General features: G+C 58.8%; 1 protein-coding gene across 2 annotated transcripts in view; it reads right to left on the bottom strand.

Annotated features, from left to right (window-relative positions):
• KCNH2 (potassium voltage-gated channel subfamily H member 2) overlaps window positions 1-23,966 on the bottom strand; it is a 32,778-nt gene that overhangs the window by 1,551 nt on the left and 7,261 nt on the right. The window contains exons 3-14 of one of the 2 annotated variants that reach the window (XM_024358086.3): window positions 12,746-12,910; window positions 11,234-11,677; window positions 10,465-10,676; window positions 5,598-6,026; window positions 4,626-5,013; window positions 4,098-4,297; window positions 3,344-3,596; window positions 2,029-2,222; window positions 1,617-1,716; window positions 787-1,059; window positions 513-699; window positions 62-239 (exon numbers count right to left, since the gene is read on the bottom strand). In XM_024358086.3, coding sequence (XP_024213854.1) covers window positions 62-239; window positions 513-699; window positions 787-1,059; window positions 1,617-1,716; window positions 2,029-2,222; window positions 3,344-3,596; window positions 4,098-4,297; window positions 4,626-5,013; window positions 5,598-6,026; window positions 10,465-10,676; window positions 11,234-11,677; window positions 12,746-12,910 — 3,023 coding nt within the window. Of the gene's footprint in view, window positions 1-61; window positions 240-512; window positions 700-786; window positions 1,060-1,616; window positions 1,717-2,028; window positions 2,223-3,343; window positions 3,597-4,097; window positions 4,298-4,625; window positions 5,014-5,597; window positions 6,027-8,568; window positions 8,976-10,464; window positions 10,677-11,233; window positions 11,678-12,745; window positions 12,911-23,966 lie in introns of those variants that run through there. The other variant, XM_024358087.3, reaches the window with a different exon arrangement.

Below are 23,966 nucleotides of genomic sequence, written 5' to 3' on the forward strand. Positions count from 1 at the left end.
TGGGCTGGAATCGGGGAACAAGCGGGTAGGGGTACATCGAGGAAGCAGGGCTGGAGCTTACCTGAGAAAGCGAGTCCAAGGTGAGGGTGGGGAGGGGGCTGACGGGCAACAGTGGGGATGTGGAAGTGGGGCCAGGCCCCGGGGTGGTCACAGCACTGTAGGCGGGCGGGACCAGTGTCATCTGCCTCTGTAGCAGCTGCAGGACAGTGGCCATGTCTGCACTCAGCCGGGTCTCCAGCCTGGGGCAGGAAGTGGGGGATGCTCAGAGAAGTGGGGACACCAGTGACAGCCTCCACCGGGAGTGGGGAAGGGGAAGGGGAGGGGGGAGGGGCAGCCTGTCAACCCAGGCCCTCCACGCTAGAGGTGTGGCAGCCCCCAGCTGGGCTAGGAATGGAAGAAGGGGATCCAGCTGCTGCACACACAGCCAGGCCCTCTCCCTCTACCAGACAACACCGCCAGGACCTGGACCAGACCCCAGGGCGTGCCCCCCCACCCCACCTGCACTCCCTCACCTGTTGAGCTGACGCTGGAGGGCATCCAGCCTGCTCTCCACGTCGCCCCGGGGCCGCCGACCCGGGCTGGAGAGGGGGATGTTGAGGAGGCTGGGGGTGGGGGCGGGGCATCGAGGGAGCTCCTGGTACTGGCGGCCCCGACTGTCCCCCCAGAAGCTGAAAATGTTGGACACTCCCGAGAAGGCGCCTGCAGCCAGACAGCAGAGCTGGGTGAGCGGGGTAGACGCACCACCGCTGCCACGCCCGGTCCTCCCTCGCCCGTCGCCCGGGATACCTGACAGGGGGTTGCAAGTGTCGCTGCTCTTCTCGCAGTCCTCCATCAGGGGCTCCCCACCCGGCGGCTCTCCGGGGGGCCTGGGGCTGGAGAAGGGCACCAGGCGGAGGGGGCTGGAGCTGCGGCCTGGGCCCTCATCCTCACTGCTCTCAGGGCTGGAGGGGCCACTGGACGGGCTCTCCCCCCACGGCCCCCCCGGCCGGCCCCGGCTACTCGGCCCTGCCCCCGCCCGGCCCGGCCCCAAGGCCGACACCTCCCCTGGCTGCTCCGTGTCTGTGGGAAACAGAGAATGGGCCTCAGAGAGGGGAGGAGAGCAGAGAGGAGGGGGCGAGGGTAGAGGAGGGGACAGGAGCGAGCCTGAGAGAGGACCGGGCAGGACGCCCTGGTTTGTCCCCAGTCGCTTCTTCTGCACCCACTGTCAAGCCGACCAAGAACTCCCAGGACCCCCTGACTGCCCAAGCACTGGCAATGGTGCTTCAGGGGTTGGCGGATCTCCGGGACTGCGGGGCCTCAGCCCCATCGTTGGCTCCCTGGCCCTCCTTTGTTCTATGTTCTTTCCTCCTCAGTGCTCACAGAGACCCCAGCCCCGTGAAGTCCAAAAAGCCTAGGCTTGCCCTGGAGGGTGGAAGAGGGCTTCCTGGAGGAGGTGACAGCTGCAGGGGCCCTGAAAGATGGGCAGCATCTGGACAGCTGGGGTGTGGAGTGGGCACACTGGAGGAAGGGATGGGAAGGTCTGAGGCCTGGGTAAAGCAGACACGGCCCACCCCGCCTTCCAGCTCCCAGCCTCACCTTGTCCCCGCCCTCCCCCTTCCTCCCCTCCCCCGCCTCACCCTTGTCCGTGCGCCTGCGGAAGGACAGCTTGCGCTTGCGTTGCCGACTGAAGCCACCCTCTAACTCCGTACTGCCGGGGGAGCCCGGGATCATGTTGGTCTGGAACCAAAATCAGTATCAGGGCCCTTTCGGTGCTCTCCTGCCCCACCAGGGTCAGGCCCCAAGCTCCCTCCTTAACACAGAAAAAGTAGGGCTGGGCGCCCCAGCTCTGGGAAAACCCTTCCCTGCCCCCAGTGTGATTTTGCCCCAGGCAAAGACTGAGTTTGGGACTTTTGTAGGCTGCTCTATGATACCATTTGACAGACAGGGAAACTGAGACAGAGAAGCATCACATTCAATGTCACACAGCAAAGGGGCAGCCACACAGCTGGAAGCAGGAGGATGGGGTCCAGCTCAGGGCAGCCAACTCACATCTCGCAGGTTGAAGGTGATCTCCAGGCTGGACCAGAAGTGGTCGGAGAACTCAGGGTACATGTCCAGCACCTCCAGCAGGTCGTCCCGATGGATCTTGTGTAGGTCACAGTAGGTGAGGGCCCGCACGTCCCCGTTCGACTTGCCAGGCCTTGCATACAGGTTCAGAGGCTCCCCAAAGATGTCATTCTTCCCTGGAGGCCATGGAGAGGACAGGGAGCTCAGCCCCGGGGGGCGGCATCCAGGCAGCAGGCACCTTCTCCCGGCATCCCCACCCCGGGCAGAGCATGTCCCCTCAGCTGGGTCGCCTGCCAGCCGGCCCCCAACCCACACAACCGGGGAAGCAATCTGCCAGCCCACCCTCCCTCAGCTCCCAGCAGGCACGACAGTGCCAGAGGGGCCAGGAGCCCAGGGTCTCCCAGCAAATGAGACCCAGCCAGCAGGACTACCCCAAACCCCAGGTCCCAAACACCCTCTTAGCCAATCACTGCACCCTTATAAGCAATGTTCTTCAAACCAAAGATCAGAACACAGTAGTGAATCAAAACCAGCATTTTTTTTTTTTTTTTTTTTTTTTTTTACTGAAAGAACATACAGTAGTATAGCTTAGGCACAGCACAGAACAGAAATGCTAGAATGAACCACATGCAGTAAGGCCCAGTGTTATGTAGTGAAACTTTGATTTTAGTTTTGTGGGGGTGTGTATTTGTGTTTGTACAGAGCTGAGAAACAAAATCTAAAATGTCCTACCATCAACTATGGTGGAAAGAGTTTGCTATATCTGCCCTGAGGCACACAGGGCCAAGGGAAGGACAGGCAAAGGGGGAGGAAGTCCTCAGTGTCCAGACACACCAACCCACCCACTGTGCACAGGCAGGGTAGAAAGGAAGTGGGGGGAGGGGGCAGGACTCCCTTTGCTTTGGATGTGTCAAGGGGCCAGGCATGAGGCTGCAGGGAACCACATGGCCCTTAGTGAAACCAAATGCCGAGCTTCCAGGCTAGCATTTCTTCCTCTACTGCCCAGGCTAGAGGATCTAGATTTGATCCTACTTTAAGGAAGCAAAAAGTGTCTGTTTGTGGCAGATCCTGAAGGGAAGGAGAATGTGGGAACCCCAGAGTTCAGCAGCCTCACCCCACGTGGGGCTCCTCTCCATGGCCCCGCTTGGAGGGCCTGACTTTAGGTGAATTAAAGGAGCCCAGTGACCCTGCAGGCAGTCCCAGGTCCGCAGCCCCAGTGACTGCATATTCAGAAGGCTCGCACCTCTTGAGGCTGCAGAGGGCATTTCCAGTCCAGTGCCCGCCCCCCACCCCATACCCAGGATGGCCACGACGACGTCGCCCCGCAGGATCTCGATGGAGCCCCGGGAGATGAAGTACAGGGCGGTGAGCAGGTCCCCAGCATGCACCAGTGTGTCCCCTGGCGGTGCATGTGTGGTCTTGAACTTCATAGCCAGGGCCCGAAGGCAGCCCTTGGTGGCCCCTCGGAAGGGTTTGCAGTGCTGCAGCAGTGAGCGGTTCAGGTGCAGGCAGATGTCAGCCTGCAGGCACTCAGGGAAGCCCTTCAGCACCTGGGGGCAGGGTGGGGGGCAGCTCAGCACACCCTCCCTTGGGACCCCCCAACCCACACTCCACTCCACCATCCCACCCCTCCATGTCAGAGAAATCTCAATCTCCAGGCCTGGGAGATCTCGGAAGCATCAGGGGGCCCAGTGTCTTGGGAAGGACCTGGGACCCCACTCCAGCTTCACCATGCCTGGCCGAGCACCCTTGGGCTCTAGACCTCCATGTTCTTATTTGTAAGGCATAGAGACCATTCCCGCCCTGGGCTGTCACAAGGATTTAACCCCATCGCCTATGTGACATATACCTCCCACCCCAAAAGGGGAGCTCTCCAGGGAAGGGGTTCCAAGGGCTTCCATTTCCTCATGGGCAAAAAGGGGCAACGTGCCTCCAGGGTCCTTACTACTGACTGTGACCGCCTGAGACTTGTTTGCTGTGCCAAGAGGCTCCCCTCTGCCACCCCACTCTTCCCAGCCTGCCACCCACTGGCCACGCTCTGGTGGCCTCACCGCGTTCATGTCGATGCCGTTGGTGTAGGACCAGGCGTGCTGGAAGTACTCCTCGAGGCGCTGGCGCAGGGGGTTGGGGATCTGGTGGAAGCGGATGAACTCCCGCACCCGCAGCATCTGTGTGTGGTAGCGGGCTGTGCCCGAGTACAGCCGCTGGATGATGGCCGACACGTTGCCGAAGATGCTAGCGTACATGAGGGCTGGGGGCGTGGGCACGTGGGGCCGTCAGCCTCTGCAGGGACCCCACCCACCCACAGGGACCCTGCTCAGGCCCCGCACCAGGTCAGTGTCTCAGTCTCAGCGTCGACATGCCCACGAGACGCCCTTGTACATCTGCGCTCCAGCACACCCCACCCTTCAGTAGTCCCCGCCCTGGTGACCCAGCCCCCAAACCATGTCACGATGGTGGCCCCTGGAGTGTCTAAGTTCCAGGGGCCTCACTCTGGCCCGGCTAGCAGCCTCAGTTTCCTCCAACTTGGGTTCCTCCACCGTGGGCTCTCCCCGCCGCCCGCCCCTGGGCACACTCACAGCCAATGAGCATGACGCAGATGGAGAAGATCTTCTCTGAGTTGGTGTTGGGAGAGACGTTGCCGAAGCCCACGCTGGTGAGGCTGCTGAAGGTGAAGTAGAGCGCCGTCACATACTTGTCCTTGATGGAGGGGCCGCCCAGGCCGCTGCTGTTGTAGGGTTTGCCTATCTGGTCGCCCAGGTTGTGCAGCCAGCCGATGCGTGAGTCCATGTGCGGCTGCTCCATGTTGCCGATGGCGTACCAGATGCAGGCCAGCCAGTGCGCGATGAGCGCAAAGGTGCACATGAGCAAGAACAGCACGGCCGCGCCATACTCTGAGTAGCGATCCAGCTTCCGCGCCACGCGCACCAGCCGCAGCAGCCGCGCAGTCTTCAGCAGCCCGATCAGCTGGGGGACAGGGAAGGGGCACATTCCTTTGATGGGGCAAGGGGGGCAAGGGAGGAGGGGAGGTGCTGCGGCCCTCAGAGCGGGCATCAGAGGTCAGATCCCCCAAGACTTCCTAGACCCTCCTCCTAAGAGTTGAAGCCCACGCTGGGCCCAGCACAGGTGTCTCATTAATCTTAGTGCTAGCTTTGGGACAGAGGCAGCCCCCATAGTGTGGATGAGGAAACAGAGGCACTGACAGGTGCAGTGATCACCCTAGGGTGCCTGCCCACTCCCACCAGCTTCTAGGGCACTTTGGTGACGCTACAAAATAATGGCCCCTTGGGATGGACGAATTAGAAAAAAGGTGTCCTGTGTGGCCCTCTGCAACCTGCGAGGAGCTTGTGTGGAGAGAAGGAGCATAGGTTTGCTGGGGTACCCACCTTGCCTCTGCAGCTGCCTTGCCACCACGTCTCTCTCCCACTGTCTTTCTCTCTTTCTCTCTCTCTCTTTCTCTGTCCTCCTCGCCACCCCCTCCACCCCACTACCTCCCACCACATTCCTGGCCTCTCCTCTCCCTACACCACCTGCCTCCTTGCTGACCCCACCTCCTCAGAGCCAGAGCCGAAGATGAGCAGGTCGAAGGGGATGGCGGCCACCATGTCGATGAGGAACCAGCCCTTGAAGTAGTGGACGGCGATGCGGCCGGGGTGGCTGACCACCTCCTCGTTGGCATTGACGTAGGTGGTGCGGAAGTTGATGAGGATGTCCACAATGAACATGATGTCCACGATGAGGTCCACCACAGCCAGCGGCTGGCAGGCGTAGCCACACTCGGTAGCAGACGGGCCTTCTTCCGTCTCCTTCAGCAGGAAGGCAGCCGAGTAGGGTGTGAAGACAGCCGTGTAGATGACCAGCAGCAGGATGAGCCAGTCCCACACGGCCTTGAAGGGGCTGTAATGCAGGATGGTCCAGCGGTGGATGCGCGGTGCCTGCAGCTTGTACTCAGGCAGCACGTCGGCGCCCAGGGACAGGACCTGCACCCGGGGAAGGCGGAGGTGTGGGTGAGGCAGGCCATGGGACCTCGGGGGCAGGAGCGATGACATCTCTGCCGGGGCCAAGCAGAATGAGGAGGAGGCCAAAAAAAGCTTCCATCAGAATGCCCACCCCTCAGCCAAGCGACCACAGCAAATGGCCACCCCCAGGTTTGGGCATCATGGTTCCCAAAATGCCACACAGCACAGGACTGGCTCCAAACAGTTCCAACATTTCCCGGCAGACGTGGATTCAGGCCACTCGGCAGGAACACCCAGTGCTGCTCCCCGCCAGCAATGCAGATGCAGACCTGCCACTGTGACTGCCCTGAGACGCTGGCCCACACACCCAACCACACACGCCATAGTCTCAGACCGGAAAGGGTTCCAAGGACAACAGCTCCCAACCTGGGCAGTGGCCCCAGGAGCCATAGCCCCAATCCATTGACTGGTAGTCACTGCAGTTCCTACCAGCCCCTCTTCATGCCACAGGCCCGAGGACACCAGGCAACCAGGATGGGGAAAGACCAAGACACTCCCACCCTCCACTCGCACAGCTCGCTCCCTCAGCCCCCTCTCCACACAGGTCCGGGACAGCCCACAGTCCTCATCCTCCCACCCTCTTACAAAGGGACAAAGAAGACATAGCCCAGCAGGGAGGAGATGGCACCCAACTTATACAGAGGGACGTGCACACAGGGACTGCTCAGCGGTGACACACACAGCCCCTGTACCAGCTCACACTCACACTCTGCCTCCTCCACAGTCATCAGACAGAGGCAGGCTGGCCATCCGGACCCGGTGACAGCAGGCACGTCCCTCTTGCTCCCAAGGCAAACTAAGAAGAGCTCCGGCCAGCTTCTCCACACTGTCCCAGAAGCTTCTGGGTCTCCCTAGAATCCTCTCTCAGGCATGCAGCTCAACCCAAAAGCCCCCTCCCCAAGCTCTCCCTGCCATCCCTGGGCAGCCAGCTGAACCCAAGGCCTTGCCCAGCCCCCATGAATTCCAGAGGTGCTGGCCCTGCTCCCAGAAGCACCGACTCCCAGGCCCCCACACCCTCAGGCTTTCGGGTTGGGGAGGCCATAGTTGATGAGTCCCAAAGACTCCCCTTCATACTCAAGCTGGGCTTGCCCAAGACACCTTCACAGATGGCGCTGCTGGGAGAACATCTCCTTAGAGGAAATAACTAGAAGTCAAGACGGGTCATAGTCAAAGATTTGACCACCCTGGGGTGGACACAGGGCCTCCAGCGGTACCAGATGGGCTGCGGGAGCAGCTGAGGCCTAGAGCAGGGAGGGAACACATGGACAGGCTCACAGGCTCCATTTCTGCTCTGTCTGCTGTCTAAGTGCCCAGCTCCTTAAGGCAGAGAGCAAATGCCCATGGGTGGGTGGCCCTTCAGTGATCAAGTGGGGACTGAAAAAAAAAAAAGAAAACACTGGCCAGGCCCCTGCTGATAAGGGGGCAGAAGAAGGTAGCTGCCCCTGGATAGGGCTCTTCTCTGTGCCTGAGAGGTCAAGCCTCTGGGCGGAGGTGTCAGGACCACCCCTAACAGCAGTGACCCTACCCCTGAGTCTGCACACAGCATGAGCAACACTGCCCCAGGGTACAAACTCACACGTGCATGGGGCACACCTGACAGGGGCCAGTCCCAGCTCTGCAGCCACCAGCTCACCTATGGCCTTGGGCCAGGTCTGTCCCCCCAGCCTGTTGTCCTATAGAATACTGAAGCTGGCTTGCTTAAGCCAAACCCTGGCTCCTCAGCTGTGGGTGGGAAGACCTACCCGTACCTGTCCCCCAGCTGGAAAGAGTGTATGAGTCAAGGCAGAATGCGCAGATGTGGGGTGGTGGGGGCAGGGATGGGATTCCCAGACTCAGCCCTGAGCCACCTCCCACTCCTCCTCCACTGTCGGCCCAAGCCTGCCCCAGGCTGACAGAAGAGCCGCTGGATGGCTCCCAGGAGGTCACAGAGTAGTGCATGGCCCAGCCACCACACCTCGGCTGCGCATGAAGAGATGAGCCAGGTGCCTCAGCCCAGCGCGCCCTCACCACCCACACAGTGGCTTCCGCACATTCCAGCCTCCTCGACCCCCCAAAACAGCACAAGCCTCCTTTGCCCACAGGGTCCAACCCCAGCACACAGAGCAAAGGAGCCCCAGCGCCTCCATGCCAGGCCCAGCTGTCGCCTGCCGGCTTCTCCTGGTCCTGCCCATGGGCTCCTTTGTCCCACTCCGCCTCCCCACCATCTCTCTGGGCACCCATCTCATTCCTGTCATCTCCCCACTTTGCATTTTGAGCTCCAGGACTGTGGGCCATGGCAGCCACAGGAGCGGGGAAGTCCCAGCAAGGGAAACTCTGTAAGCCCAGCCTGGGAGGGAATGAGAACAGGAGCCAGGCGCGGGTGAGCAGGGCCAGGCCCCACGGCTCCCAAAGCTTCCTACTTCCCAGCAGCCCTCTCCCCAGCCTGGAGTCAGAGCCCTTGGGCCAGCCACCTGCCTCAGCGTGCCGGCCCCAGAAAGAAGAGGAAGGACCGGGTGTCACCTACCTCCTGGGCCACGAGGCTGGAGATGCGCACGGCCCGCCTCACCCGGCCTTTCTGGGCCCTGGGCCGCAGAGCCCCTGTCCTGCTCGCCTTCCCGGCTGGGGCCGCCATGGAGGACTTGGCTCCCTGCAGCCTGCCTGCCCTGGGGCCTGAGGGCCTGGCCACTGCCTCACCTGCACCCCAGCAGCAGTCCCAGCCCAGGCTGCACCCCCGAGGCTGGCCGACTGGCAACCAGAGCAGCCCCTGGCATGAAGCCAGGGTGGTTGTGGCTGGGCCCCGGGGCTGGGGTCACCCTGGCAGTAAGCGTGGGCAGCAGCCTGCCTGGCTCGAGCTGCCCATGGCCCCGTGGCGTGGGCCCTGCTGCCAGGGTGCCGTGCTCTGCCCGCCCGCCAGCCCAGCAGCGGCCGCACTCGGAACCTCAGCTCCTCCAGCCGGCCCCTCCTTCTACCAGGTCCCCACCCCCACCCCGCCACACTAGGCTCCCCCGCCCCGCCGGTGCCCAGCCAGCGGCCCCCTCCCCCGCAGCCCGCCCGGGCTCCTGCAGTGGCGCTCCCGCAGCCTGAGCCCCTCCCCCTCCGCCAGCAGCCGGGCCTGTCACCGCAGATTAATGGTCTCCCTGACACCCCCGCCCAGCCGGTCCAGTGCTGAGCCAGCCAGAGTCAGACAGAGACACCCAGAGATGGAGAGACTGCTAGTGACCGGCAGGAACACACACGCCGGCCGACACATACAGGCGCACATGCACAGACCCACCGCAACTCACGGGCACATGCAGCGGGCACAGGAGCAGGGCAGATGCCAGGGGCTCAGGTGGGAACCAAGAGAGAAGCAAGGGAGGAGGAAGAGAGGGGTAGGCGGCCAGATAAGGGCCTGGGGTGAGGGGGAATGCTCTGGAGTCAAGGCCAGTGGGCTGGAGACCTGGCAGGGACCCAGAGAGCCAGGCGGTGGGAGCAGGGCCAGGAGCCCGCCGAGGTAGCAGGGCAGCTCCCTTACATGAGCCAACCCAGGCAGCTGCTGTGGAAGGGGCAGGAGGGGACAGCTTGGGACAGGAGTCCTCCACATTATCCCAGGCTTCTCACTCACTGCAGAGATCTGCACTCCTGACCCACCCACCCCCAGCCCCCAAAGGCTAGGATAAGGTGTCGGGTGGATGAAGCCATGGAGGGGTCGCAGGTCCTCTTGCTGCCAGGAGGACCCCAAACCCAGGAGGGGACAGAAGACCAGGCTGGCTAATGCCCCCAAGGCTGAGGGGTCTTCTCTGGCCCAGGATTCAGGGACCTGACCCTTCCATATCTTTGTACCCACCACCTCCCTATGAGAAGAAAACTTGCTTCTCCCATGCTTTAGGGACATAGTTGGGCCCCTCGAGGCCATCCTGGCCATCCCCACAGGACTGAGGCCCACCCTCTGCCTGGCATATCACCTTGGCCTGGAAGAATTAGGACCCTCCTGTCCTTGACCTCTGTGACCCCTTCTCATTTGAAGCCTCCCAGTTGGCTTGGCCCCTAGTACTTCCTTCACACACCCTGCAGCCAGACCTTTCATGTCCCTCAGGCCGCCTTCCCCCCTTGCTACTGGCCCTGTCATGTCCCCAGCCTCAACTGCCCTGTCCTCACCCAGTGCCCTGAAGGCACGCACCCCATCCACCCGACCTCCGCATCTGCCATTCCCAGCCCTTTACCAGACCCCTCCAGTCCCCTCTCCAGGACTTCTCAGACTGTCCCCTCTCCCCCCATCCCAGCTCTGGAATAGATTGCCAACCCCAACCCTCAGGTCTGCCTCCCTCCAAGAGGCCCTCACTGGCTAGCCCCCTCCACCCGGCTCTGGACCACAGCCCACTCCCACCCCCTCACCAAGCTCCTCCAAGGTGAGAGGAGAGCCCAGCCGCTGGGCGCCTACCTGGGTGACCTTCTCAGTGACATTGTGGGTTCGCTCCTTTATCTTAGGTGCTATGATCTCACGGTCACTGGTGGGCGAAGCCAAGAAGGGGTCGCCCTTGAGGTCCACAAAGTTGAGGGTGATTTGGGGAATCTTGCTAATGGTGCGGTAGCGCACGAGGTCGGAGTCCGAGGTGGAGTTGAGCAAGCCGCTGCGCAGTGGGTGCATGGCCCCTAGGTGGAGAGGCAGCGTGGTCAGGCCAGCAGGCCCAGGGCCCCAGGCCAGGCAGGCCACCCATAGAGCGAGAGTGGAGACCAGGCCCTGCACAGTCAGGAGTCCATGGGGTCAGCTCAAGAGGCCAGGGGAGTCACAAGAAACAAGAGAGGTCAGACCCCTGTCCCACTCTAAGGAAGCAGCCAGGAGACAGCCCTGAGACCAGGAAGAGGAAGAGGAAACGGTCTGCCCCAGGACGCTGGCAGGCAGGGGGCCAGGTGGTGTTCGGAGGCTGGGCACGTCTCCTGCCCAGGGCATCCCTGCTCCAGGCCGTCCCGGGACAGCCAGCTCCAGGGGCCCACCAGGGCTCTGGGAGTGGAAGAATGTAATGGGATGAATGGACATTTAATAGCGCAACAAGCCACTTAATGGAATTAAATAAGTGCTTAATGGGATTTCCATCTCCCAGGCACCCAGGACGTAGTGAAAAGGTCAGAAGCCGAGGGCCCAGAATGCAGCAAGCCTGGCAGCAGAGGAAGCGTGGGCTGGGGCGGAACGGGTCCCGCGGCGCCCTCACCGGTGCTGGCGTGGCGCGGTGGCGGGGGCAGCACCCCGGCGCGCATGGCCTCGATGTCGTCGGCCGACGAGGCGCGGCGCACGCTGGCGCAGCTTTCTCGGGAGCGCGTCCGGGCCAGGCTGCAGCTGGAGCCCGAGGCGTCGGGGTTGAGGCTGTGCGCCCGGGGCGATGGGAGCTGGCCGGGCGCGCTGGGGGGCGGAGAGCCGGGACCCACCAGCGCACGCCGCTCCTCCGCGGGCCCGAGCCCTGCCACGTGGTTGTCCATGGCTGTCACTTCGTCCAGGGCCAGCGACTCGCTGCTGGGTGCCGCGGGCGTCAGGTCCACGTCCACCACCACGGCCCCCGGGGCGCCCGCGCCGCCCGCGCCGCCCGACCGCACCGACGACTCCCGGGCCGTCAGCGCCAGCAGCGCGGGCAGCTTCAGGCGGAAGGTCTTGGCGCGGCCTGCGGGAGAGGAGAGGCACGTGGTCGTGGGGACCGCGAGCAGCCCCGGAGCGGGCAAGGCCTGGGAAATGGACCCCCAGCCGCTGGGTAAGGGAAGGAGGGGAACGGGCAACCCCCCATCCCCACTTCCATTCACAATATTTTGACCTCGAGTCTCAAAAATCATTCTAGAATCCAGTCATCATAAACCGCCATATCTGAAGCGACACTTCAGGGCGGATTCCATAAATCATCCCTGTCTCTCACACCGGCCACTGGGTGCCAGCGTCCCCATTTTAGACATGAGGAAGTGTGGACACAAAGGCGTCATGTCACTCTCTGGAGGTCACACAGCCAGTGCGTGGGGCCTGCGCCTAAGTGGGCGACGCAATGCCAGGGGCCCTGCCGTCAGGGGTGGCATCCGATGAGCAGGTAGGGCCAGTTTTACTGACACTGTCATTTTAGAGTGTAAGAAACCAAGAGGTGAGCACTTTTGTCATGATGCTGAGGGAAAGATTAAAATTAAGCCAAAGAGGGCATCCTGACAGAGGAAGGGACTCAGAGCCTTTGTTGTCAAGGGGATGGTCCAGCCCAGGTGGGCATTCCCTCAAAGCCTCTCCTCAGCTAGCCCAGACCCCCAGGAAACTTGGCCAGTCCATGAACAAGGAGCAGATGAAAGAAACTACACACAGCTGAGTCCATGGGACACAGCTTCCTACTAAGGGGAGGAGCTGCTCCCAGGTGGTCATGTTCCCCACCCTGGGCTGCTCAAGCCAGGCTGGAGAGAGGACCGCTCCAGGGGATGCTGGGATGGGAAGCCCAACAGATGAAGCTAGGGAAACGGTGCTAGCCCACGCCAAGGACCTGTGATTCTGGGCCCTGTCATTCCACCCCTATGTGTCCATCCTGGGCCAGGGGAACCAAGCCACATCCTCAGGGTACAGGGTTCACTTCCCACCTCCAAAGGGGGGACCCCCCACCCAACCATTACATCCTCCCTTCCTGCAGAGCGTTGACCTTGGACAGCTCACAGCCCCAGAGAAGTGAGACCACGAACCCCTGAGCCTGCCCTAAAGCAAGTACACTTACCTGGGGCCAGCCAGCTGGTGGGGGGGGCCCGGTGATTGGTGTCATGAGCCGGGGACCCCACCATGTCCTTCTCCATCACCACCTCGAAATTGAGGATGAACATGATGACAGCCCCATCCTCGTTCTTCACGGGCACCACATCCACCAGACATAGGAAGCAGCTCCCTGCAGAGTGGGAGGACATAGCCCCCTTGGCACCCTCTCAGTGGGCAGAGCAGAAAGCCAGGCAGGATGGACCCTGGAACCCAAGTGGGCCCGTCCACTTCTGCCTCCCCGTATGGCCCTTCCTCTCTGGGATCTCCCGTCCTGATCCCCCACCCGGCCATGTGCCTGCCGCCCTTATGGCTCCCCTCAATCTGTGTACCCCAGCTTGTTGCTGCCAGGCTCCCCTACCCCTCTCTCTGCCTATATGATTTATCTAGCTCTTTCCCAGCTGCACTTTCTCTCACGCTGGCTATGATCCTTTCTTCCGCCATCTTTGATCTCATTTCCTCCCTATCTCATTTCCTCATATCCTCCCAGCACCTCTGCCTTTCCCTCACGCGAGGCGCTGTAGCACAGTGCTTAAGCCCACAGACTTCAGGCCTACGATCTCTGGGTTCATAGCCCGGATCTGCTGCTTAATCACTTATGCTTTTTTCCTAAATTATTTAACATCCTTGTGCCTCATTTTTTCCGTCTATAAAATGGGAAGAATAATAATTTTTTCTTTTTAAAATGTTTTAACTTTTTAATTGACACAATAATTGTACATATTTATGGGGTACACAGTGATGTTGTGATACACATAATGTATATAACTCTTTTCTCATGAGTTATAAAGATTAACCAAGTCAGCACATGCTGAGCGCTTAGGCAATGCCTGGCGTATGCCGCACACTACAGACGGTTAGCTGTTACTATCTGTCTCTCTGTTCTCTCTAGATTAGCACCAGCCGTTGTGTCAGCACACAAGATAAGGACAGACGTTGAGAGCAAGAATTTCAAAAACTTTACAGCAATTTGGCATCACCACAAAATCCACGCATGTGCTCTTGTATTTCACAGATGTACCAGCCTATAACATATTAGCATTAAAAAACACTGATCCTTCACCAAAGAGTCTAAGAAGCACTGCTTCTAGATCTTTCATCTTCACCTCGCCTCGCGTTCCCCTCGATCCTTGATTTTTTCTTTTCCAGTCTCTCTCTGTCCGCCAAAGGCCCTGTACCAGATGAGGTCAGTCCCCTACGCCAAGCACCCCTGGTCTCCCTCAGCTCCCTGTTGAGCACATGGGCCCCCTGCTGCCCCACCGCCCCCCGCCCCCCTACCCGTGCTGATTTCTGAAGGAGCCCCTTTTAGGCCAAGCACTCAGTTCCACCTAAGGCCCAGCTCAGAACCTCCTGCCCACAGGAAGTCCTTAATGAAACCAGAAGGCAGTTAACAGCCCGCTCCAGCTCCTCTATGGCCCCCCAGGGACCCACCAGGCAGGTTCCTCATCTCCCACTCTCCCTAGGGAGCCTCTTCCTTCCTCTCAGCTCCCCCTCTGCTCAGCTGTCTTCTCTGCCTCCCAGTGTCTCCCGTCCCCACGTTAGTGCCTAGCACCTAGAGTCATACGCCCTGGGGCCAGCACTGGCTGGTGGTGTCAGTGACAGGCCATGCAGACAGGGAGGCTGCAGGCATGGGGGAGAGGCGAGGGTGACAAACCATGCAGTCCCACTCCATCTTAGCAACCCAGCCTCCCTTTTTTTTTTTTTTTTTTTTTTTTTTTTTCTGAGACAGGGTTTCACTCTGTTACCCAGGGTGGAGTGCAGCGGCATGATCTTGGCTCACTGCAACCTCTGCCTCCCAGGTCCAAGTGATTCTCCTGCCTCAGCCTCCCAAGTAGCTGGGACTACAGCTGCATGCTACCACACCCAGCTAACTTTTGTATATTTTGATAGAGACAGGGTTTTCACTGTGTTGGCCAGGCTGGTCTCAAACTCCTGGCCTCAAGTGATCTGCCTGCCTCGGCCTCCCAAAGTGCAAGGATTACAGGTGTGAGCCACCGCACCCAGCCTCTCCTCACCTTTCTACCTCCTAGAGCCTCCCTGGCTCACCCCTACTCCTGATCTCAAACCCACAGCAGGGGCGACAGTGGTGGTGCTGTGAGTCAAGGTAGAAGCCGGCAACAGACACCGGCAACCTGGAGGCGACACCACCCCTGGGACTTGGAGCTGGTGCTTGAAGCCTGACAGTGAGGCCAAGGGGCTGCGTGCTGGGGAGGCAGGGAGCAGGCCAGGTGGGAAGGGCCTGATGCATGGCAGATGCTGGCCAGGCTCGGGGATTCTAACCCGCTGGGGATTCATCTAGGGGAACGAGGTCTTCTGAAACCAGCTTAAACAGGATGGCACTAGGTGAAGGGGCTGGCCAGGAACTCTCCGCCCCACCCCACAGCTCTTCCACTCACCACATCCCAGACCCTCACAGCCCCGCCCGAGGGCCCTGAGCTCTGGGGCTCTGTCTGGGTCTCCCTGCAGCAGCCACTCTTGTCCCCTGACCTCCGGCCTCTGACACACAGCAGTGGTGTTGGAAGCTGCAGGGGGCTGGGCCCAGCTGGAGACCATTTGGCACCCAGACAGCCTGCCTGGAGTTTATGCCCTAATATGGTGATGGCCGGCAGCGGCCTGAACAGGGATGCGCCTCACCAGGACTGAGGAGAGGCCGGAGACCAGGAAGCCTTAGCCCAAGAGACCCCAGCACCCACCCCAGGGACCACAGCCAGCCAGGCCCTCGAACCTAAGTCCTCCACCAGGGAGCTTGCCTCAGAGAAGTCTAGAGTCTGGAGCCAAGATGGACCCAACCTTCAGAATGGGCTGGAGACTCTGTCCCCAACACAGGGCCCCAGAAATTCCAACCTTGAGACCTCAGCAGCCCGTCCCCTCTTCAGCTCAAGCTGCTCAGCAAGACAGCCCAGAATGGCATTCTGAAGCCCACCCAGTCCAGGACCCCACATCTCAAAACCCCCTGCCAGGGTCGCAGAAACTCTAGGTATACGCCACCTCACAGCACAAGCCTGTAACTCACACTTACACACACACACACACGAGAGACAGAGAGAGAGAGAGAGAGAGAGAGGAGTGACTGCTGGCCCTCTTCCTTTGTCGAGATTCAAGAAATTTTTCCTTTCAAAATAACCCTGTCAAAGGCCTGGTTATTCAAAAAATGTGAACTGGAGCCCTGCCTGATGGCAGGGGCTGGGGCGGGGGAGATCTAGCGATCATCAAGGGGATGTGGAAGGAAGGAAAGTAGGGGCCCCAGATAGGCCTGGGCTCTCAGAGGCACTGCCTGCAACCACCCTGCCGGGTCGGCTGGGGCTTCGGTGAACTGCCACATCACCTGCTCCCAGCTCTTCAGCCAGGCCTCCCAGCCAGACTCCATTCCACCACTGGCTGGGTCACGGGGGGATGGGAGTCCCTTCACTTGCCCCAGTGCCACCTACTCCAGACCCCCAGGCCCTCGCTCTGCTCCCTTCTCCCACCGACTCGCCCTGGCTCCTGCCAGTGGCCCCAGCTCCCCAGGGCAGAGATGAAGGACCCAGCTGCTGCAGGCTGCAGTTCCGCTGAGAGCCACTCCGTGGCAGGCACAGCCCACACTCCCGAGGCAGCCAGCACTGGGCGCACTCAGGGGGCAGCCAGGACAGACAAGGAGGGCGGAGGGGGTGCAACAGGGGAGAGGGTTCCCAGTCTCAAAAGGAGGGGGCATGGGCTGTGGAGTCAGGTGGCCTCTGCACATTGCATTAGAATGACTTTGGGCCGGTCACTTACCGGCCCAGAGCCCCGGGGCGCTCATCTGCAACACAGGGTGATCCTGCCCACCCCCCAGGGCCGTAGGGGTGAAATGGCCTAAGATATGTGAAGCTCAGAGCCTGGCTTGAGGTCACCATAAGCTTGAGACAGAAGAGAGGCAGACAAGGGTGGAGGGAGCTTAGCAATGAGAGGCCCCAGGGCCAGCCTGGCTCATGTGGCTAATGCCAGAACACTCTGCCCTGGCCCCATTCCCGCCCCGGCCCCAGTCCCGACCCCACTCCCGCCCCAGCCTCAGCCCCAGCGCTGGCTGAAGACACCTTACTTTGGGTGAGAAGGTTCTCCCTGCCTGGCCCAGTTCTGCTTCCTGGGCCCTCTGTAAGGGGAGGCACCCATGGACGCAACCATCCCTGCACAGGCTCCGTGGCTCCTTAGAACCCCCGTGCCTTTGGGCCCAATGGCCTGGGTGAGGCAGGCAGGCTGGCCACCTAGCAGGCCTCCAGAGGCCATGCAGCTCAGAGCAGAGCGGGAGAGCCAGGCCTGGACACATTCCCAGAGTGGCAGGTACAGCGCCATCCTGCTACCACAGAAGGTGTCCATCACTTCTCAGAACACAACGCCAGCTTGCTTTCATTTGGTGCCAATCCACACCCAGCAGTCTACCTGGGGTGGGGGGCACTGTTCCTGCCCAGCATCCCAACCCATCCGAGGTCAGGGGCTCCACCCAATTCCCCACCTCTGGGCACCGCTAGCCTAGGCCAGGCCCCAGGCAGGAGCCACATTTGGCTGTGGCAGGGGCAGGCCTTATCTCCCATGTCAGCACCAGGTGGGGAGGAAGAGGCTGCAGATGGCCCTGAGTGACCTTAGGCACCTTCTGGGGTCAGAGTCTCCGTGCGCTCCTCTGTAAATGAGGTGCTATCACAGCTTCTTCCCAGGCAGCTCCTCCCAGTCCTCTGCAAATCACTAAGCACATCCGTGCCCACGAAGTGTTGAGCCACCATGACCAACAAGACACGCCTGGCACCTGCCCCCAGTGAACCACCCATCCAACAGGACCCCAGTTTGATGCATGGGGCAAGAGGGAAGGAGAGGGAACAAGCCAGACAGGTGGAGGAGCCCCAGGGAGCCGAGCCACTCTACCCCAGCCATGGTGGCTCCTGCGTTCCCTCTATTTTCTGTGGCTATGGGCAGGTCACCCACCTCCCTGGGCTTCAGGCTCCCTGCGGGTACTGTGGGGACAAGTGATTCCTGCACTGGGTGCCAGATGAGATGACAGATGGCTTTGTGGAAGCATCCAGAACTCTAACAAGGCAGGGTGCTGGGTCCCTGCAGGGAAGGTGACCTCAGGGAGGCAGCCATCCTCGCCCTGGTCGCCTTCCTGCCTCGCTCGGAGCAGGAGGAGCTGTGCCCAGGACAGGCCCAAAGTCACGCTGAGGGCAGGAGGCTGGGGCTCCAGTCGGCCTGTCCGCCCCCAGGCAGAGAGGCTGTCTCCGGAGCAGCAGCCCAGGGCTGTGCAGTGTCAGGTTATATTTAGCCTGGTGGCGGCGACAGGAAGATGCAGCAGGAGCCGCTCCTGGCAGGGGGCCACCGTGTCACTAACACAGCTCTCATGGGCAGCCAGGGGCCTAGGAAAGGCCAGGGACATTGCAGGCCCAGGGGACAGAGTTAGGGAGCCCAAGAGGCCAAACAGTGAATGAGAGAGAGGGAGGGACAGAGACAGAGACAGGGAGAGAGTGTGTGTGTGCGCGCGTGTGTGTGTGTGCTGAATGAGACAGAGACCAGTCCTAAGCTCCTGCCTCCAGGATCTGGGAAATGCAGCAGGTTGAGGGGCCCCAAGCTCAGACCCTGACCCCACAGAAGCAGCATCTCCAGACAGACTCCTTCACCACCCCTTCCAGCCTGAGACCCAGCCAGCAATCTATGGGATCATTTATAGGGTCTTGGGGGCCGCTGTAGTCATCTAGACCCACCCAAATCCACTGCATGTGGCATGCCTGAGCCATCTCTGCCCCGGACCACAGCAATGCCTCAGAAGATCTCTGTCCTCTAGCTTCTCTAAAGCTCTGGGGCCTGGCTCTGCCTCTCGGGTGGTGCATGAACTGGAAGTCCCACCCCCTGCCCTCCTGCTGAGAAGCCTGGGAAGGTGAAACAAGGGCACGCTGATGCCAGGAAGCAGCTCTCCACAGCTCCCTGCACAGGCACGTGAGTCCCGGGCAGTTGCGCCCCAGCTTCAGCCCTTCCCTCCTGCTCCCCATGGCCCCCACCCCTCTTCCCTCCAACTCCTCCCCAGCCTTCTAGGACCCCCTCTAGAAAGGTTTCCTTGACTGCTCCGTCTGACCCACATGGACGCTGCTCTTGGAGAACTTGTCCAAACAATGCCCATCGTCTAGAAGGCCACTGTACACTGGCCGGGCTTCCCCGTCCATCCGAGTCAGAGCCCTGAGGCCAGGGCAGGACTGGCAGTTGCAGAAGAACTGAGGGTGGACTCAGGGTTGGTGATCTGCAGTCATAACAGGTGGGGACAGGCCATGTCCCCACCCTCTCAGCTCCCTTCCAGATCCAGGGGCACAGCCCACCCTTTCACAGCAGAATTTGCCCATTTCAAGCCCGTGGTGCCCTCCAGCCCAAGTCTGGACAGCAGATGGAGCAACCATGGGAATTAAGGTGCCTTTTGATGAAGCAAAATTCAACCTGGTCATCAGTTTTCATGGAACACAGAGGCACCCAGGAACCCAAGGGAAGGCGGCAAAAGCAGGAACTGCACCAGGTGTGAGACGTCTGAGCCTCAGTCCCCTTCAGCCCCCCTTCACTGTGACCCCACACACAGCTTGCCACAGGGCAGTGAAGGTGCACACAGCTGCCACTGTCCACCAGGGGACACTCTGGGGTCTCCTCTAGTGAGTGGCCTGTAGGCTTCTAGGTCTGTGCTCTGTCTTGGCTCCTAGCATACCCCAGACAGCCTGGTAAGGCTTTGATAAAGCCCTGTCCCAATTCCAGCTCTGCCATGAGTCACAGCTTAAGCCAAGAGTTATAATTCCTCATTGATTTGCCCCCCCCAACACACACACACAGGACACTGTGAAGCACCAACAAACAAATACGAGTGCTAATGAAAAGCCCCCAAAAAGTCAGGTGGAACATTCGAGCATCAAAACACGTGACGGTGATCCAAACATAAACAGCGAAAACTGGCATTATTTGCAGATGACGGGGTCACTTGCCTAGAGACCCCCAAGAAATCAACAGATAAACAATTAGAACTAATTAGATCAGAGAGTTCAGCAAGGTTGCGAGATACAAGATCAGCCCGCAAAAATATAAAGCATTTTTCTACACAAGCAATTAGGAAACATAGTCAAAAACAATACGTCTTTTACAATAGCAACAAAAACTCTTAAGTGTCCAGGAATTGACCAAGAAGGTACAAGACCCCTGTTGGAGTCAGGGCAAAAGGGAACAAAACCTTAAACTAGCAAGAAATACAGAACTCATCTGGTAAATGGAGAGACAATCCAGGCTCTTGAAGTGGGACAAATACAAAGATGTCAGTTCTCCCCAAATTAATCTATAGAACCAAACTAATTCCAATCAAGAATCTAGTGGGTGTTTTCTTTCCAAGAATTCAATAAACTTTCTCTAAAGTTTATGAAGAAAAAGGGAGGCCAGGCGTGGTGGCTCATGTCTGTAATCCAGCACTTTGGGAGGCCAAGGCGGGCGGATCACCTGAGGTCAGGAGTTCGAGACCATCCTGGCCAACATGGAGAAACCCCGTCTCTACTAAAAATACAAAAATTAGCCGGATGTGGTGGTGCACACCTGTAATCCCAGCTACTCAGGAGGCTGAGACAGGAGAATCGCTTGAACCCAAGAGGCAGAGGCTGCAGTGAGCCGAGATCATGCCACTGCACTCCAGCCTGGGCAACAGAGTAAGACTCCATCTGAAAAAATTAATTAATTAATAAATAAAGTTTATGAAGAACAAGGGAGATCCACAAATAGCTATGTCAGCCTTTAAAAAACAGAATGAAGAGAGAGGATTTGCCTCAGCAGACGCTAAGACATACGGAAGGCTACAGGTTTTTGTTAAGCTATATCAATGCAAGAGCCAGTAAATAAATATTTGGAACAGAACAGAGAGCACAGGGACAGACTCATGGCTATGTGGGAGATTAACCTGATAAAGGCTGCCCCACAATTCAGTGGAAAAGAACAGACTGTTTACAAGATGCGTTGGGAAAGTTGGCACATTACATGGAAAAAATAAAACTCGATCCCTACTTGACACCACATACGGGGTAGTCTCAGGACAGATTATAGACCTAACTGAGAACAGCAGAACAATTAAGAGAACAGAAGAAAATGGAGACCCTCTGCAGCCTGAGACACTTCAAAAGTACAAACAAAGCTAAAAATCAATGAATTTGTTTGCATCAAAATTAAGTATCTTTGTTGGATAAATTGAAGAGAGACTGAATGGGAGAAGATATTTGCAATATCTGTTTCCAGTTCAACAAGGAATTAAAATCTGAAATACACTGAATGTTTAACAGTATGCATTGGTATCTCTAGAGTACACAAGCAACTCCTGCAAATCAACAAGGACAAAAGACGGCGACATCAAAATTAAAATGAGCAAAGGACATGAGCAGGCAATTCACGGGAAAGTAAGCCCAAGAGGCTACCAGGCCTAAGAGATGCTCAGACTCAACAGAAATCAAAGGAGTGCAAATTAAAGCAACAAGAAATCACTGTCACCTATTAGATTGGCAAAATTTAGAAAGGTAGATAATGTCGAGAGTGGCCGAGATATGCGGGTATGGAAATCTCGAGCTCTGAGAAGGAGGGTGATGACAGGCATGGCAGTACTTAGTTAAGTGTCCACATGTCCTGCGATCCAGCAATTCCACTCCTGGGCGTGTATCCCACAGACATCCTCACCCAAGTCCAGAAGGGACCATGTCCAAGGATATTCACTACAGCCTCATTTACAGTGGCTGGGAGTTGGAGACACCCACCCGGGAGAGTGGGTGGGTGAAGCGTGGCGGCCGCATGCCACTGAATACGCACCTACAGACTAGATGTCGAACAGCAACCCAGCTGGACTTAAAGCACATTCCCAAGTAAGAAAAGCGAACACCAAAATACAACATATAGCACAATATCATTTACATAAATTAAATCTATATGCATATATCCAGACAAAATACACATTTGCAAGAACATATGCAAGCAACACATTCACAGTAAGTACATTTGAACAGTTGCCTATGGGGAGGGTAATGAGACTGGAGAGTGAGATAAAAGGGAAAAGGAAAAATAAAATGAAAGGGAAAGGAAAAAGCAATAACACGAATGCTGTGGTTTCAATTACTTGGGGGAAAGGCAGGACCCGGGGCCAGCAGCAGCCTGCGGGGAGGGAAGGGGAGAGGCAGGCAGCATGCGGGATGGGGCGGGGTGCACCATAGGAGCAGGGGTGCTGAGGCCCTGGGTCAGGCTCATTTCCCACGATTGCAACAGCACGGGCTAGAAGCTGCAGCCACTTAGGTGACGCCCTGCTTCATGGCGAGGAGAATGAGCTCTGGCACCGCACGCTGCTTTGTGGGTGTCTGTCATCTCATTCCAGGAACACCCTCACACCCCAAAGTGCATCAGGGACAGGTGCTATGATCCCACTTAGCAAACGAGGAATGGAGGTTTGCAGACCCCAGCTAAAATCCAAGTTTCCTGAGGCCCTGAGCCCATCATGCCCCAGAAGGGCTCTCTGGGGGCCAGAGAGCTGGTGCAGTGGCATTCCACGCTGGGCAGGGAGGGGACAGCTAGGCTCGGGTTCCCACTCAGGCCACCCGCCAGCTGGGTAAACTTGGGCAAGTGCCTCAGCCTTTCTAAGCAAGAGCTTCCCTCCCGTAAAGTGACGGAGAGGAATCCTGCCTTTCACAGGGCCATGAGGACCACCTGCGGTAAAGCGTGGTTCCCCAGTTTGCAAACTACAAAGTGCAGTCACAACAATAGAAGTGCCTTGTGCTGCTGGTCAGGTGGCATCACCCCCACCTCAGCTGTGCTGTCTGTCCCCCCACCCCATCCTCCTCGGTCCACCTCTGAGGGTGAAGAAGCTGGGAGCCCCCAGATGCTCCTGTGCCCCACAATGTCCACGCGAAGCAAGGCTAGAGGACTCCCAGACACAGCAAGTCTGTAACCAAGCTGGAAACTCCTGTCAAGTCACCTGACTCCCAGGGAAGGCTCCTGCAACGCAGCACACTGCCCACCCCATTCATTCATTCATTCAGCAAACAGTGCCGAGCTCTCGCTGTGCACTGAGCACGCAGATACAACAGAGAACAAAGCAGATGGGCTGCTCTCCACCCACCTGGAGCTCAAGGCCTGGTGGCGGGGAGAGGGACAGGGAACCTCCTCCAGTACTGCAGGAGGCGGAGGACCAAGGCTGCCTGGCTCCCAAGGTGTTTCTCATCCTGGATAAGCACCCAAAAAGGAGAGGGGTTTATCTGAGGCCAACCACAGGCCACAGCATAGAGATCTTTATGGGCAAGACTAAGGACATGGAGGGGACTTTAGGGGAGCACCCCACATTCATCACCTGTCCCAGCACCCCTCCCTCTTCTACTGACCCTGACTCCCATGGCCCTCCTGCCCACGTCGGGAGGGAAGTTCTGTTAAACTCCCTCACACTAAAGGGCTAAATACTTTCTGTCTCTATACTGGGAGGGGGCAATGAGCGAGAATGTGTTTTTAAAGAAAAAGGAGCATTCTAAACGCAGAAGTTCTCTAAGGGAGGAGTTTCAGGAACGCTTCAGGGAAATACCAACACGTGAAGGGCTTTCTTGGAACCTCCAAAATCACCCCACCCAGGAAGCCACCTCTGGGGAGAAAAGAGGCCCAGTCTCCCCCCTCACACACCCCCAAGCTGGCCCTTCTGCTGCCCCATGGCCCCCCTCCCCAGAGCCCAAGGCCACCATCAAACTCTGCTCCCATCTCAGACAGCTCTTCGCAAATATTTACATAGCTCCTCTCCGGGGGCTGCAGAAGACGCAACACGGAGAAGCCGCTCTCCCGACGCTCTCCAGACCCCAGGGTGGGTCGAGGAGTAGATAGCACCCTTCAGTTGCGTCATGCCTGCCTCACCCCTGGAGCAGGACTGGGATAGGAAGACTGCAGCCCCGGCAGACCAGGACAGACAGCCGCAGCTCAGGATTGACCCCCGTGGAGCCCCTCCAACAGGCCTCTGATCCAGCTAGAGAAGGGAAAGGTGGAGGGAAGGTGCTGCAGGGCAAGAGGCAACTGGCTCAGAAGCAGGGCCCCCATGGACCCCCGCCCGCACCGGGCAGCCCTGCAGATTCTCCCACTCAGCCCTGTCTCCAGGCTGCACCAGGCCTTGACCAGAAGGATAGGAACACCGCTGTCCCCACGATGAAGGGCGCTCCCCTGATAGCTTCAGTGCCACA

The sequence above is a fragment of the Pan troglodytes genome, chromosome 6, assembly GCF_028858775.2.
Source record: "Pan troglodytes isolate AG18354 chromosome 6, NHGRI_mPanTro3-v2.0_pri, whole genome shotgun sequence".
NCBI lineage: Eukaryota > Metazoa > Chordata > Mammalia > Primates > Hominidae > Pan > Pan troglodytes.